Below are 17,085 nucleotides of genomic sequence, written 5' to 3' on the forward strand. Positions count from 1 at the left end.
CAAACGTTCATACCCCAGCCCTTAAGCCATCACAAAGTGTAGTAAAAAGTAGAGATAATCTACTGACAATATTCTTCAGGATTTGAAGAAACTCCAGACAAAGCTTAGAGTAGCATAATTTGACATAAACTTTTATTATAGCATCCTTGACAAATTTGAGCTAACTGATTTACCCTTCCAGCTACTGGGAGGGTGGGTGGGATTTTTGGTGCAGTATGATCGGAGGAGCAAATGCAAGCGCCTCACTAAGAAAGGTATGGACACAACAAAGAAGTGGAAATAAAGACCTGATTGGCTGCACCCCACTAAGGTGACAGCTGAATAGGCACGAATCTGGGCTTGTTGCTATAACAACACAACAACCCCTAAATCATCTCAAACAAAATTAAAGTATTCGAAAACCGAGACACTAAACCTAATTTACCAAACTAGAATTATGCGGTTTGTAATTAAGGTGGCCCCACACAAAGGTGTGTAAACATCAAATGTTTGTAATACAAATAATAAGCTCATTAATATTCATAAATACACAAATAACAGGACACAAAACAGCACATCAAGCTACCATGACCAATCACCAAACCAAGTTTAAAGTTGATAGGTTATTACGTTTAAGCTGCAGAGTGGATTAATGAAAATTAGGCAAAATATGCAAATAAGCTCATTAATATTCATAAATATGCAAATAACACAACATAAAACTATACAGCACATCAAGCTACCATGACCAATCACCAAACACAGTTTGAAGTTGATCGGTTGTTGCGTTCAAGCTGCAGAGTGGATTAATGAAAATTTAGGCAAAATATGCGAATATGCTCATTAATATTCATAAATATGCAAATAACATGACACAAAACTATACAGCACATCAGGCTACCATATCCTATCACCGTACCAAGTTTGATATAAAATTGGACGGATTGAGTGTGATACCTGAATTTATCGGTCGAGCTAGAGTTTTCAAATATCATGCGAGACAAAGTCGAGCGTGATATTTGAAAACTCTAGCGAGACTGATAAATTCAGGTATCATGCGAAATTATCCTTCCAATTTTATCATTATTATGTCTTCAGAATCTTTTTTTGGTCAATAACATGATTTTTAGTAAAAAAAACATGATTTTTGGTCCAAAATGTGATTTTTGGACAAAAATGTGATTTTTTGTCAAAAATATGATTTTTGGTCAAAAATGTGTTTTTGGTCAAAAATGTATTTTTTGGTGAAAATGTGATTTTTGGTCAAAAATGTGATTTTTGGTCAAAAATTTGATTTTTGGTCAAAAATGTGATTTGGCTTGTCACATTTACAAAAAAAAATCACACCAAAAGAGACCGATACACAAATTTATCAGACAGCCAGGTTATGTACAAAGGTATAGGATGCAAGATTCTGAAGACATAATAATGAAGTTGATCGGTTATTGCATTGGAGCTGGACAGTGGATGAATGAATTTGCTTCCGCCCGGACAGCCAAACAAAGAATGGATGATAACATAAGCCTCACATATGTGTGGGGGCCAAAAAGAAAAGCTTGACCAACTAAGGTACACGCCATGGCGTACTATCCCTGGTCATGTGTCTAGCACCTGAAGAGTCTGAAGTTCAAAACCTCACCCGAGAAAACAACTTTTCTCTTCATCTTCTTTCTTTCATCCTTCCTTCATTTCATTATCCATCGCCTGGGTGTTATGGAAACACCTCAATTCCCCTCCTATATATTAGTTAATTAACCCTAACCCTGCCAAGCATACCATCTGACAATGACGGTGCAGTCTCAATAGCACTTCCAACAGCACCCCTCATGTGAAGAAAGTTTTGCGAATTGCAGACAGAAAGCTATCATGAAAGAGGGAGAGAGAGAGAAAGAGAGAGATATAGAGATAAACAGACAAAGACATGAAAAGCAAGAGAGAATTGTTTCACAGCTTGTCTATTCCAATTATAATTAAATTTCACCTTGTCTTCAATTCCTTTTGTCACACCAGGATATGGCCTTCTATGTGTCCGATAATGAGCCCTTGTATGACAACTTTGATGATTACGATGATTATAGGCATGACTTCCGCTACTATGATGCTTATGACTATGGGTTAAGCTCAAATCTATATAGATTACATGCATATAAAAAAGATATCGAGACCTCAGACTCAGAGAGCAGTGCTGATGAATCTGACCAAGTAGAAGTAAACGATGTATGTAAAGAAGTTACAAGATCCCTGTTTAATACAGGTCAGTATAAAATAATAACTATAATGATGAAAATACCCCAGCCAACATCAGGATCCAACACCCTACAACAATGTGTAAAACAGTAGAACTAGCTCAGTGATCACAATGTAGGGGGAGTGCTTTACAAACTTTGACCATGACAGATTTACTCACCTGTATGTATCACGTAATATAATGTTTACATACATGTAGCTGCCAGGGTTGAAAAATATGAAGCCCCTTATGATTTTAATGTGCTAAAAGACCCCAAAGCTCATTGTAGTGGAAGCCCTTGTTTGAGCTACCCTCGACTTTGATCCATATATCTTGTGTTGTTATTAATAGACCTGCATGTACTGTCGCCAAACTTGTCACCAGATTTTTTCAGATTTTCCCAACTTTTGACAGTATCTGTGTCTGCAACAAATTAATTGTTGACTTCCAGCGTGTTTCTACTGAGCAGACGGTTGCGGGTTAATTCGAGTGAATTCGGGGTGATGCGGGGAATACGCGGTAACGGCCCCAGCAGAAACAGATCGGGTGAAGGTTAATGCGCGGTAATGCGAGTGAATCCGTCAACCACCTATTGAGGTGGTTAATACGCTGTAACGTCCGCAGTAGAAACAGTACGGGTGACGATTTTGCGGGTGACAGCGGAAGTTAGCCTATCACAATACAGTGTGAGCATTCAAAATTTGACCTTGAAAGGTCACAAAACTATTTGCTGGACTTCCGCCTTCCCCACTAAATATGTGGGTAGTGAATTGTTACCCTGCATTAACAGCGCAGTAGAAACGACCCAGTGAATGCGAGAGGATTGAAATGCGGGTGAAGGTGAATTCGCGGTAATGCGAGGTGCTCAGTATAAACACGCTGTTCAAGAACTCATGCAGTTGCCATTGGCTTCTTCTTCAGAAGATTGTCATATTATAATTTGACGATCTTCTGAAAAAGAAGCCAACAGGCAACCGCATTGCTGAGCAACTAGTCGTAAACAGGTCATCACAACAACATCAGTGTTGAAAAAGAAAGAAAGATAACATCTGATAGATTTTGAAATGGTCACAGTAAGTGCTGTTTTATTGGACTAGAACTATGAATTTTGTGTGTAATTGTGTCCTGACTGAACATGTTCTATCTTTTGATTATTATTATCATATATTATTTTGTTAATCAGATTATTCAGGTATTGGAGAGCTTCGATCTGAGAAAATCCTCTGTGATGTTGTCATCAAAGTTGGATCACAGGAGTTTCAAGCTCACAAGAACATCCTGGCTGCAAGCAGTGGCTACTTCAACACCATGTTTACATCTGGATTCCAGGAATCTGGGGCAGCAGAGGTCATGGTGGAAGGAGAAAGCAATATATTTAAAGTGCTGCTTTATTACATCTATGTTGGTCAAATGAAGCCTTGGCACCTGATAGAAGAAAATGCCAGTGATGTTCTCAACATGGCCTGCTATTTGGATCTGGCTCCACATGCTTTGCAAGAATGCAAACGTTTGATAGCCTGCATGTTTAATGACAAATCCATCTCAATGCAAGAAGCTTTCAAGATTTCTATGCGGCCAGAACCGGAACTGTGTGACATCACCCAGGCTGCCAATGGGTACATCAAGCAGAATTTTATAGATTTAGCTGAGAAGCCAGCGTTTGTTGATGAGACAAGTCATGAGTGTCTTGACATATTTTTGGATAACATCAAGAAGCATAAGAGTGACAAACAGGTATGGTTACACGATTATGATGATCACCAGAAAAGAATACTAAGAAGAAAATACTATGATGGAATGGAATAAAAACTAATAAAAATATATTTAGTTTTACATATACATGTTACACACATTGAACCCCCTCCCCATATTTAAGCACACAAGTGCACATCAATAATAAGTATATTTAGAAGCCATTAGGCCATTTTAATTAAATCCTGCGTCTCAAAGCTTGTGAGAAATTGAAAACCTAATGCGGAATGCATTTTTTTATTATTTTTTATAATTTATTTTTTATGTGTAAGGACATTATTTCGGACAAGCATTTTATGCAAAAAGTATTCAATGTTGTGAATGTTGGAACAGTAGACAAATTAAAGTCATAATGTACGATCTTTTTTCAGAATTTACCTTTATTTTTTTCAAAACCAATTTTTTGGCATATTTGTAATACTTACACATGTTCTAACTTAAATCTATGAGCAAACTGTCAAATTCGTCCCTATTTGTCGTAAAAGCGGGACGATTTTTCTGTTGGTCCGACATAAAGTCATAATTTTTTAAGATTATGACTTTATGTCGGCCACGATCGCAAACCGTAGTCTCCTACGCGGCCAGTTTGGTTACGCTCCCTCCACGTGTGGAGGGAGCGTAACCAAACTAGCTGCGTAGGAGACTAACTCTGAGGCCGCACTCGCTGTCCTAATCCAAATAGTGCGAGATGTTTGAGTGATAGAGGTGAAGTTTATGATGTTGTTTCTTTGCAAATTCCCAATGTTTTTCAAGGTCCAAATGTATTGGGAACTTTCATAATGATTGCATATCATTTTAGAAGAAAAAAAGAAAAATCTAAAAATTTAAAAAGATCGTACATTAAGGCTTTAAGTCATTGCTGGTACATTCTCCAATAAAGTGTTCAAGTTTGGTGTCAGGAATCAACCGTGAAGAATTCATAAAAATCATACAGAATCAAAAACTTTAATAGTTTCAGAACACAAAACAATGCATGCATGATTTTTCAATAGTATTTTTTGTTATTTTTTTAAGGTAACGTATCTGTTGCAACTTGAAGGACTTTTTGCCATTAATAGACCTGATTTTTTTTTACTTTAAAACCATTGTTTTATGTACCACATATGCAATACAAGAGAACAACAGCATTTCTTGCTGCTGCAACTTCAAAGTTGATTTAAAGCTATTTATTGCAGCCTCAACTTCAATGCAGTTGGCACTCTTTGCGCAATTGATGAGTGTTTGGTGCAATAAGATTCAGTCAGACTGAGAAATACTACATATTCCCCAAGTTACAGCTTAATTGGGCAACTTTACATTTGACCTGACCTTTAACCTCGGATGAAGTTTAGGGTTTCATACTCCGTAAGTGTCATGGATCATTTTCTGCAAGTTACAGCCCAATTGGAGCACATTAACTTTGACCTGACCTTTGACCTCAGATGACCTTTGCAGTTTCATCTTCCCAAGTGTCGGGGATCATTTTCCCTAAGTTACAGCCCAATCGGTGCAACTTTGAATTTGATCTGACCTTTGACCACAGATGACCTTTGCGGTTTCATACTCCCCAAGTGCCTGAGATTGTTTTCCCAAATTTACAGTCCGATCGGAGCAACTTCAAATTTGACCTGACCATTGACTACCTAACAAATGCAAACTTGCTCTGGATCTGCATGTAGGCCTAATATCATACCACGATGCACCAACAACGATGCACCAATTCATTCGACACTGAAAACTTTAAATAAATTAGCCACTTGTTCTACTTGTTGTGCAATCTGGTAGCTACCATTGTTTCTTTCAAATAAATTGAGCCACTTTTTGCCCTAGCACTTACACTTGTGCGAAACTGCAAGTATAATGCTGTTGTCACACCATTCGACTTTGCATTTGACTTTGCATTTGACTTTCATTTTGACAGAAATCAGATGAACTTGAATAAACTGAAGCTTTTCAAGTCACACACACACAACTTTTATGCACAACTCTTTTGACCTATAGTTGACATACTTGACTGTGGGACTCTGTTAAGGGACACTCTTTCCTTTTCTCTTTTCAAAATTGCAAACAAATTGGGAAATTATAAAATTCCAAGATTAAACTAGTCATATTACATGTGATATTGAAAACACAAACTTATGTAATTGTTTAGAAAATCATAGGATATAATTCCATTTCATCATCTGTATGAGTGTGTTGAGAAATGTAATATTGAGTATTAATTTGGTCTCTCTAGACCTAAAATACCCCTTTGTCTTTATGCTACTTTATATCCACTCCATATTATCTCCTCTTCATCATTTTGGAGCATTATGCCTGTGATAAAAAGTGTTTATGTTAGTTGAAGACTAGTTTACAAATAAAGGAAATTTGCATTACCATGCAGTCCCTTGCAAACATTCAATATTTCCCCACAGGCTGTGGTATTCTGGCATCTGATTGGGCAGTTAATAGAAAGGTCAAACAACTTTTGGCTCAGAATAGGACAGTGCTCTATTCTGGCACAACTTTTAGATTCCCAGATGGGAATAAAAGTCGAAGAAAAAATACCAGTCACACGCACCATTTTGCTTCCAACTTGAGTTTTTGCAAGGGGCTATCATTTATCATTCTAACTCTCAATGGGTTAAAAGCTCAGGTTGGCTCTGAAAGTCGAATCGTCTGACATATGCTTTAGTTATATTAATAGAAGTTATTTTTTTTTTTTTTTTTAGTCTGAATACAATTTGACTATGGGCGACACAGATTTGGCATTTTGCACAATTTGGTGGAGAATGTGCCTGCTACAACCTATTTTTCTTCTCTGTGTTGTCCTCTTTTATTAAATATTAATTGCTGTAAAGTTGGTGTCGAATTCTGCCCCCAAGCAACAGCGTTTGTCGTTTAACTCCAATCCCGTCAGCTCTTCTATCTTTATTTTGTTTACGCAGAGGTTCTGTCCAAATAGAATTTCAATTACGATGTCCTGCAATGATTTTTGATGTCCTGTTTGTGCAGGATGGTTCCTGCAAAAACAGGACATCACCAAAAATTTTTGACTTCAGTAATACACTTACATGCTGGCCATTTTTGCCTCAAATCTAGTGCCTTTCAACTCTATGTCTCACTATACCGGTTGCATTAACAGCCGCAGATTTAGTCTATTTATGCATTTCTGTCGCTTGCGCAAATGCCAACGGGTTGGGTGGTATGTCAAGTATGTGTATACATAAAGTGACAACCCGTCCTTTGGGCCAGAGACTGTGATGCGGGATTTATTATTTCCATATCCATAATTTGCAAAAAAATCAGAAACTTGAAATTAAATACAAATTTTGAGTCTTAATTTTTTTTTAAAGACATGGAAAAAAAATATTTTACTAGCGTGCGCGGCAGCGTTGAGCATAGATAGTGAATGCTTTGAGACACAGGATTTGTTTTAGGTGGCCTTATGATTTATCACTGTCTATTTAATTATAGTAAATAAGTAAGTTCAGACTGCAAGACCCACATGTTCACATCAATTATCACATTAAATATCGTCACCCTCATAACAAAAGTGCCTAAGTCATAATTACATGTTTCTCATTTGCAATTTTTATTTTCTGAGTAATAATTAATAAGATTTCCAGCCGCATTCTTCATTAACTTGCGGAATACATCAAAAGAGATGAATTCGACAAGTTAATGAAGAATGCGGCTGAAATTTGATTAATTATGGGTTTATTACTCGTAAAATCAACATTGCAAATGAGAAACATGTAATAATGACTTAAAGGCACTTTGGTTATGAGGGTGATGATATATCAAAGCTGCAAGTGGCCCCTTGCAAAAATATAGGGCCAATATAGGGGGGAAGGTTCAAATTTATGGGCATTATAGGCCTTTTAACAGAGATGCCAATGGGTTATGAAAAAAAATCTGAAAGTTGCGAACGAAGGGAGCGAAGCGCCCGAGTTCTCGCCCCCACAGCCGGGGTTCCAGGGGCCCGCTTAAGGGCCCCTGGTGGGGTCCAGGGGCAAAGCCCCGGTGGGGGTCGAGGGGGTCGAGCCAGAGGGTTTGTACACATTTTACACTGCAGGAGACACCATTTCTGAGGGTAAAATTACATTCAAATGGATTAAAAAATAAGGTTATTTTGAGAAAACAAGCCTAGATAACAAGCCTTGAAGACTATCTATTATACATGTAATATTCTTCAAGGCTTGTTTTCTCAAAATTATACCATAAAATATGCAAATTAGGTACCTAGGCCCAGGCAATTTTAGCAGAATTAGCACCCCAAAAGGCCATTTCTAACATAAAAAACTGTTTTAGACTTTTTTGAAATAATGCTTCCTTCATCCCAAAAAAGTGGTTTTAAATGTTCAGTTTCCTATACTTTTGTACATGAGAGACATTCTCCAAAGTATTTTTTTGGCCTAATAACATGGCCTACATGGCTGAAATGGATATATATAATGCGTAATATAAAAACGATGATTCATCAAATTTTTGACCCCCCCCCCTATTTTTTTTTTTTTTTTTTATCTAATATTTTTTTTTAAAAAATCAAATTATATACTTTAAATTACTTGTTATTTATCGTTGAAACCATAGAAATACTGCTACTTAAAAATTGCCAATTTATGTTTACAAAGTTGGATAAAGTTGTACATTTTAATTACTTTTACTTCTACTGAACAGCTAGCAATGTATACTAATTCAATGTGTTCCTGACTGTTCAATAGAAGCAAAAGTAATCAAAATGTACAACTTTATCCAACTTTGTAAAATAAAATTGGCAATTTCTTTTTTTAAGTAGCAGTATTTCTATGGTTTCCAACCTTGAATAACAAGTAATTTAGGGCCTATAACTTGCTTTTTTGGCCAAAGATATTTTTTGAATTTTTTTTTTTTTTTTAGAAAATCTGATTTTTTGGGAAAAATACAAAAAAATCGGAATTCCGATTAAAATCGGAGGATTGGCATCTCTGTTTTAAACATTTGCAACAGATGTAACACAATGTAAATCAAAGAATACTCATTGTGTGTAACAGTTTTAGTTTAGTTGCTAAGCTCCCAAATTTGGGACAATTCGTCGTCCGTATCCCATAGTGGCATATAGTGGGCGCCATGAATAAACAACTTTTCGAGAAAATCGGGTTTGAAGAAATGCCAATTTAAAATCGAGTTGTGTAAATCAGACATTCATTATATTTTGTAAATGATGTGAAATTTCTGTAGTAAACTAAATAGATTTTATTGTTATATATTTACAAAAGAAATAAATACATAATATAGCTGGCAAACTGAAAATAAAACTATACTTCACTATGGAAAACAAACAAAACGCAATACCCTAACCTAACGTTAACCGTACGCCACCTCGGTCATTCGTCATTCGTATTCCATAGTGGCGTATAGGTCCGATACGTGTACGCCACTATGACATACGATGTTTTTCATTTTTGCCGATATTTCATAATTATAAAATGTGTATAAAAAAGTGGCGTATGGTCGATCGCCACTATGGAATACAAAAATGTCACTTTGTAACTATATCGCCACATTTAATTAATTAATTACTAATTAATTAGCTAATTATGACTGATGAGACTTAGAAAAATGAAAGTAAACTAAATAGATTTTATTGTTATATATTTTACAAAAGAAATAAATACATACTTTTGCTGGCAAACTGAAAATAAAACTATACGTCACTATGGAAAACAAACAAAACGCAATACCCTAACCTAACGTTAACCGTACGCCACCTCGGTTGCCGTGTAATCCCTATGGCGTTACTTTTCGTCATTCGTATTCCATAGTGGCGTATAGGTCCGATACGTGTACGCCACTATGACATACGATGTTTTTCATTTTTGCCGATATTTCATAATTATAAAATGTGTATAAAAAGTGGCGTATGGTCGATACGCCACTATGGAATACAAAAAATTTACTATACGCCACATTTAATTAATTAATTACTAATTAATTAGCTAATTATGACTGATGAGACTTAGAAAAATGAAAGAGAACATCATTAAAAACATATGTGCCAATTTTCAAAAAATGACCAAAAATCACTATACGCCACTATACGCCACTATGGAATACAGCCGACGAATTGTGCCCTTTGTGATAAAAGTATGAGATTGTCCACACATGAAGTACATGACCCAAAGTTTATTTTAAGATGTGGAGCCATTTCAGATTTGACCCCTATACTAAAATGCAGAAAACCTTAGACGAGCGCGTATTTTAAGGATACATCGCGTATATACTGCGTTGCACGCACTTGTCTCTGATTGGCTGCTAAGACGACATGTTGTTGCTGAGTGGAAATTTATGAATGAACTGTGCGCCGTACGCGTTGCTGGCGCCAAATTTGCAACATCACGGTAGTCGCGCTTGTAAAAGGTTTGCTGCATTTTAGTATAGTGGCCTCTATAAGTCACGAAAGGTCACACAAGAGTAAAAATGGGAAAATGGTCCAATCTTGTCAACAGATACACCAAATTATTTGTCTGATCATTAGGATTTCAAAAATGTATAGTTTATGCTATCTATGATCTATTGTTATTCTACAAAAACCTCATTTTTGGGTAAAAACAGCACTATTTTTTGTTGTACAGGGGTAAAAATTTCAACTTTCTCTGATTTTGCCAAAATTGGTGGCAAATTCTTTGTCAGAATCAAGAAACAATATAGTACTTACCATCTAAAATGTACTCTTTACTTGTTATTTGCAATGGAAGTCAACGATCAACATGGCCCCATGGCCAGCCAATGGCATTTGACATTTTTAACCTCTATCTCAGTAGGTTAACACAGTAGATATGCAAAACTGTTCTTTTTATGCAAAGTAGATTTAAACTGTCTTTCAACACAAACATAATTGAGATAGTTACCTCAATATTTTGATGTGTACAACGCACATCCTCATCAGGAGGACTCCAAAGATGAACTGAGGGAGTTGAATGCTCTCGACCTTTGATGTCCTTTCTATTCTTCATATGATTTGTGTCAGCTAAACGGACAATTTGCCACCTGTACAACCAAAATGTGCCATTTTAACCCAAAAATGGGGTTTTTGTAGAACAACTCTGTAATGATAGGTCGTAAATAGCACAAACTATACATTTTTGAAATCCCTGTGATCAGACAATTGATTTGGTGTGGTGTATCTGTTGACAAGATTGGAGCATTTTCACATTTTTACCCACTGTGTGACATTTCGTGACTTCTAGAGGTCACTAGGGGTCAAATCTGAAATGGCTTCACATCTTAAAGGCCCTTTCAGTGATTTCACAGGAACATTTAAAAAATGGAAATTTGTCAGAGTTGCTTAGAAATAAAGAATAAGTCTACAGAATTTCATTAAACCACTTTTCCCTGAATACATCGACAAATTAGTCAAAAACAAGAAGTTTTAGAAAGGTTTTCTACTTCAACTCAGATCGACTCGAGAAAATCGAGATTTTCATACAGTGCGCCACCAATCGACTGGAAAACTTCCTAGTCCAGTGTTTCTAACACGGGGAAGTAGAGTCTAAATTGATTTAAAACAGACGCTTAATTTTTGTAGTAGAAAACAAAATAAGCAATTAAAGGTCACCGAGGCAAACTAACGGTCAATTCAAATATGAAAAACAGTTAAAATTGTGTATTTTGTTTAAAATAGTAGCTACTGATGTAATAAGTAGTAGAAACAATACATAACGCGTGTTGGTACGTGGAGAGTGAGCTTCTTTCGATCTCGAGTCGGACTTTTTGTACTGTCAGTATCAAAAGTCCAGAATCATGCAAATGCTTTATTTTGTCTAAAATACACGGCTTTCGACCGAACCACTAGCAGGCTATGTTAGCACATCTATGCCAATTACAAAGGTACCAAAATCTGAATTTTGATGATTTTTACGATCGTCCGGATGAGCAAATCACTGAATGGGCCTTTAAAATAAACTTTGGGCCATGTACTTCATGTGTGGACATTCTCATGCTTTTATCACAAAGTACACAATGATTCAGCCTAGCAGATGTACTATTTTGCTCATATGCCATATAAAGGACACATTTAATTTTATGTTAGTACTGCAACCCAACACAAGCCAACATGCATGGGGTCCAGTTGGCTGCTTAAGGGCAAGCCCCCAGAAACTCTGTAAATTTGCAGAATTTGTGGGGCAAAAATAACATCAAAATTTGACCTGAATTGTAACATGAATATAATAATAGAATCTATAAACGGGCCTACACCCAATTCCAGAAAAATACAGCATTAATATTAAAAATATTTAAAAAAATTCCTGTTTTGCCAAATGAAACATAGCTAAATTATCCTAATTCTTTTAGTTAGGTCCAGCTGGCAATAAAAGTCAAATTTCAATAGTTTGACAATTTGAGGGAAAATGAACCAAAAACAATTGCAGTAACAACATTCAAAAACTTGGAAATTCACAATTTTGAGTATAGGCTACGAGTTTGCTCATCAATTTTATATTTTATGTTAATTTTGATCATTAATTCTAAAGATATTATAAAATTGTGTTTCCAAAAATTAGAATGCATAATCTGAAATTAGTTTTAGTACAAGTCTTTGTGCTTGATTGTCACATCATAAGAAAAACATCCTAAAAATGCATCTTTTTGGCCATTATTCCCAAAATGTGGCAAAATAATTAAATTAAAATAAAGGATTAGGATTTAGCTCTATTTCATTTGGAAAAACAGGATAATATATATTTCTTTTCAAAAGATGGTTTTCCTGAAATCCGTTATAGTGTGGGTATCAGGATGATTGGGATTAATTTTACATGCAACTAGAATTTTGCCGTTCTCAACCTGTGCGGTTGTCGACGCAAACCGTCGGCCGCAATGCCTCCACCTTGACGCCCATCATTTTAACCGGTGCAATTTCACTTGGCCCCAAAATGACCTTCACATTACTTGCCTCACTATTCCCACCAAATTTCATGAACCTGCAGCAGTCTATGGCAATTTGACACCAGATGACCCCTAATGACCCCAAAATGACCTTGATTTTTGCTTTGTTTCAGTGGTCGTCCCTACAAAATTTCATGAACCTGCAACAATCTATGGCAATTTGATCCCGGATAACACTGAATGACCTTGACATTTTTGTCTCGCTAGGGTGGTCGTTCCCACCAAATTTCATGAGCCTGCAACAATCTATGGCGATTTGACCTCGGATGACCCCAAAATGACCGTGACATTTTTGTCTTCCCTACAGTGGTCGTTCCCACCAAATATGATGAACCTGCAACAATAATATGGCGATTTGACCCCGGATGACCCCAAATGACCTCACAATGAACTTGCAATTGCGCATATTTTGCGCTGAAAATCAAATCAGGTCAAGAACCTCAGGCTGTGCTACTCTCTACCAAGTTTCATCACTAACTCCTACAGATCTCCAGATAATCTGTGCACAAGGTTATTTTGCTTGATATGCATAAATTATGCAAATTAGGTAATTAATTACCATATTTTGTGACGAAAACCTGCTAAAATTTGGAGACCACCAATTGCCACCCCTTCGCCAAATTGCATCACTATACGCCTTACCAGTTCCGAGAAATTGCACTCGCAAACTCAGACGAAAGACAAACAGACAGACAGATAGATAGAAGGACAGATGGACAACCAGGAAATATAATACCTCCGGTGGAGGCATAAAAAATCAAGGTCTAATGTAGGTTCATATGGCAAAGCCCTGTGATATTCTGGGAATTTACTGAAATTGAAGGGCAAACATGCAACCTGAAATTAAAAGAAATGAATACAAAATAATAAGCCTGATGGGGAAGCTCTTGGGGTTTGTGAATTAGGAGTACAAAGGGAGCACAAAATGGTGCCAAAAGGTTTTTATGCTCAATAAAAAGACCAGCAAAAAATATTTTGTATCTGATTAAAAAAATTGTTGGGATTTTAGGGCTTTTTGCAACTTAATAGGGAAATATAGAAAAATCTTGAAAATACAGGAAATATAGTGTTGCTTGCAAATTACTGATGTAAATTATTACGATTGCTTCAAAACCCTACATTTACCTGATTCTATTCACAGATCTTGGGTTTATTTCCATGATCTGTGTTCTATTTAATGTCTAACAGCTTGTCATCATTGTGCTAAAATGGGACTGTTATTTTTCTCTCATTAGATCTTCCATGCTATTACAGAGTGGTTGATGTATGACTGGGGTGCTCGCAAGCAACATGCATGTGACATGCTAAAGAAATTACACCTGAATGAAGTGTCTACTGATGACATGGAGTGTCTTTTGGAAGAGGATATGTCAGATGTCACAGAGTGCAAGGAATTACTGGAGGAAGCAATCAAGAACCTAGCCTCCAAGGATTCTGATACTGAATTTGATGAAAATACGGTTGTTGTCAAAAGAAAGCGCAGAAAGAAGATGACAAAGAGCGAGGTACTCCCCGGGGGTACTTATATATATAGTGTTATCCATGTTCAAACACTTTTTCCTCTGAATTCAATATGATTCCAAGTTCCATTGTTCAAGCACAAGAAACCATTTTTGACCAATTTAAGTTAATTTCTTTCTTAAATTGACTGTTTTACTTCATTCCTGATGTTTTTACAACTTTTGGATACAATTAAAATACCTCTGATGGGTTGATGTCACTATATCTATTTCTATGGAAACTTTCAGGCCTCATAACTGCTAAATTGTTGGTCTAAAGTATATAAAAGTATATTTAGAATGGCAAAGAATTGATAAATTCATCTGTGAGGTCAAATTTGGGCCAAAATGTTAGCTCTAGGAGCCAGTTTTTTTTTTTTATAGTTTTTTCATTTTGTCCAACTTCGCCAAAAATATTTGAAATTTGGGCAAAAATCAGGCTTTTTATGATTTTTTTGAAAATTAAGCATTTTTGACCATTTTTGGTGCAAATTTCTCAAAGTTGGTCAAAATTCAAAAAATAAAAAAACAGCTCCTAGATATTTTTATCTAGTTTTTAAAAAGTAATAAAAAACATTTTTTGGCCCACAAACGAAAAAGAAGTGGGCCAATAAAACATTTTTGGGCATTTTGGGCCACAAATTAGCATTTTGGTCCAAATTTGACCTCACATATGAATTTATTAAGTCTTTGCCATTCTAAATATGTAGGCCTATACTTTTATATACTTTAGACCAACAATTTAGCAGTTATGAGGCCCGAAAGTTTTCATAATTCCAGGGTTAAGACCAACCTTAATTCTGCAACTATGCAACACTGATTGTATTTATGTATTAAACATGAAGTCTGTATCGGAATGTTTCAACCACATTTTGGAAATCCCTGATTCAGAAAATTGCTTACTGATATTGATGTCCTTCTTTCAGAATTATTCACAGCTGATATCAAAATTAAGGGCACTGTCATCAACCAAAACTGCTTTCCAACAACACAGCGGTTCAGGTCAGTAAATAAATAAATTTATATTTGAATGTGTAATCAATCATCAGTTAAAGCTCCCAGATAGTATCCAGTCGATAAGGTTGCATATTTTTTAAAGGCAGCTGTATACTCTCAGACATGCATATAGTAAAAGTGCCATGCAAGGCATATAAAAGTATACATGTTTATAAAGGCAAAACATCAATGAATCTAAATATAAATACAGATTTGGTGTAAAAACAATAATTATGAAGAAAATCTCAAAAAAGTGAATTTTTGGCAATTTTTTTGGTACATCATAACAAAAAAAACTTCCTCAAAAAAATATGGTTTTTTTTCTTAATCTTGAGGCTCCATTCCAAAAACCACTTTTTTATTTTTTTTGATATTGGCCTTATTTTTTTGAGATATTGACCATATAAGGCATCAAAATGAATTTTTTAAATTCACAAATGCCTATTTGCACAAAATCGGAAATAAACAAACAAACATATAAATGAGAAAATGATTTCTTGAGTCGATCATGCTTTTTATGATAAGCATAATTGCTGACCTATAGATGCTGTATTTATTGAGTTATTGTGTACCTAAATCGTCATTTCACCAAGAAAATGAACATTGAAATAATGGCTGTTGAAGTTTTTAAAGTGGTCACATTTTGCACTTTCATCAAATCTCACAGGAGAATGCGACAGGTTTCGCTTTTCGTCCTTACATAACGAGGGAAAGAACTTGAAAAAAACTCACATTTTACCAGCCAAAACGGAGCCATTTGACCACTAGGTTTTTGTGAAATCAGTGCTTCTGTGGTGCTTCCATAGGATGCGCTGTGCATGCAGATACGCGTTGCCTATGCATTGCATATCTGTGCGTTAACAAATTGGGCGACTACGCAATGCGTGTGTATCCCGCAGGTACAACAAAGATTTTCTTTCCTTTTAAATTGCGAACACAAGTGAAATAGTGAAATAAAATCATAAAATAGTGCAGTTTGAGTTTACAAATCTGGATTTTCTTTCCTTGTATTTGTAAAAAACGTAATAAAGTACACACATATCAAAAAGCTCAATTTCGTGAAAGAAACAACGTCTAGAGTACACAGCCATGTTAATTCAGTAGCCTGTCTGGCTGATTCACCTAGAAATTACCATAGTCCAACTTATCTTAAATAACTTATTGGTCTACTAATATCTACATTTAAAAAATAACTTTCAGTGCAGCATCTATTCATGTCAACTCTAAAACATTAAACAATAAACAAATACAATATTTATGATACTTTTCATTTAAAATCTCTAAAGGTCTGAAAACATTTCGATCAGAGAACACCTTCTGTGATGTAACCATCAAAGTTGGCTCCAAGTCATTCCCTGCTCATAAGAACATCCTGGCTGCCAGCAGTGGCTACTTCAAGACCATGTTTACATCTGGATTCCAGGAAGCTGAGATATCACTAGATGGTGATGGAGAGATATTTAAGATGATTCTTGATTGCATCTATGCCGGTGACACAAGTGATTGGACTAGCGACAATATCATTGAAGTGCTGAATATGGCCATTCACTTGAAAGCTGATTCAGTAGTAACATGTTGCAGCCATTTCCTTCATAATGAGCTGGGCAAACATTTGGGCAAACATACTGTATATCGTAGTGGATTAAGAAATCAACTTTGTGCTCCTGGTTCCAAGAACATTTCTTTGCAACAAGCATAAGAGATATCACAACGGCCTGAACCTGAATTGGCAAAACTGGCCAA

At 35.9% G+C, this 17,085-nt stretch overlaps 1 protein-coding gene across 1 annotated transcript; it reads left to right on the top strand.

The window, feature by feature from the left end:
* The first annotated feature begins 1,954 nt into the window (after positions 1-1,954).
* Positions 1,955-17,041, top strand: LOC140145222 (uncharacterized). The gene is made up of 5 exons (XM_072166997.1): positions 1,955-2,233; positions 3,390-3,940; positions 14,083-14,352; positions 15,273-15,348; positions 16,629-17,041. Exons 1-5 carry the CDS (start codon positions 1,993-1,995, stop codon positions 17,039-17,041), a joined length of 1,551 nt encoding a protein of 516 aa, XP_072023098.1. The 5' UTR covers positions 1,955-1,992.
* The last annotated feature ends 44 nt before the right edge of the window (positions 17,042-17,085 follow it).

Source organism: Amphiura filiformis, unplaced genomic scaffold (assembly GCF_039555335.1).
Source record: "Amphiura filiformis unplaced genomic scaffold, Afil_fr2py scaffold_176, whole genome shotgun sequence".
Lineage (NCBI taxonomy): Eukaryota > Metazoa > Echinodermata > Ophiuroidea > Amphilepidida > Amphiuridae > Amphiura > Amphiura filiformis.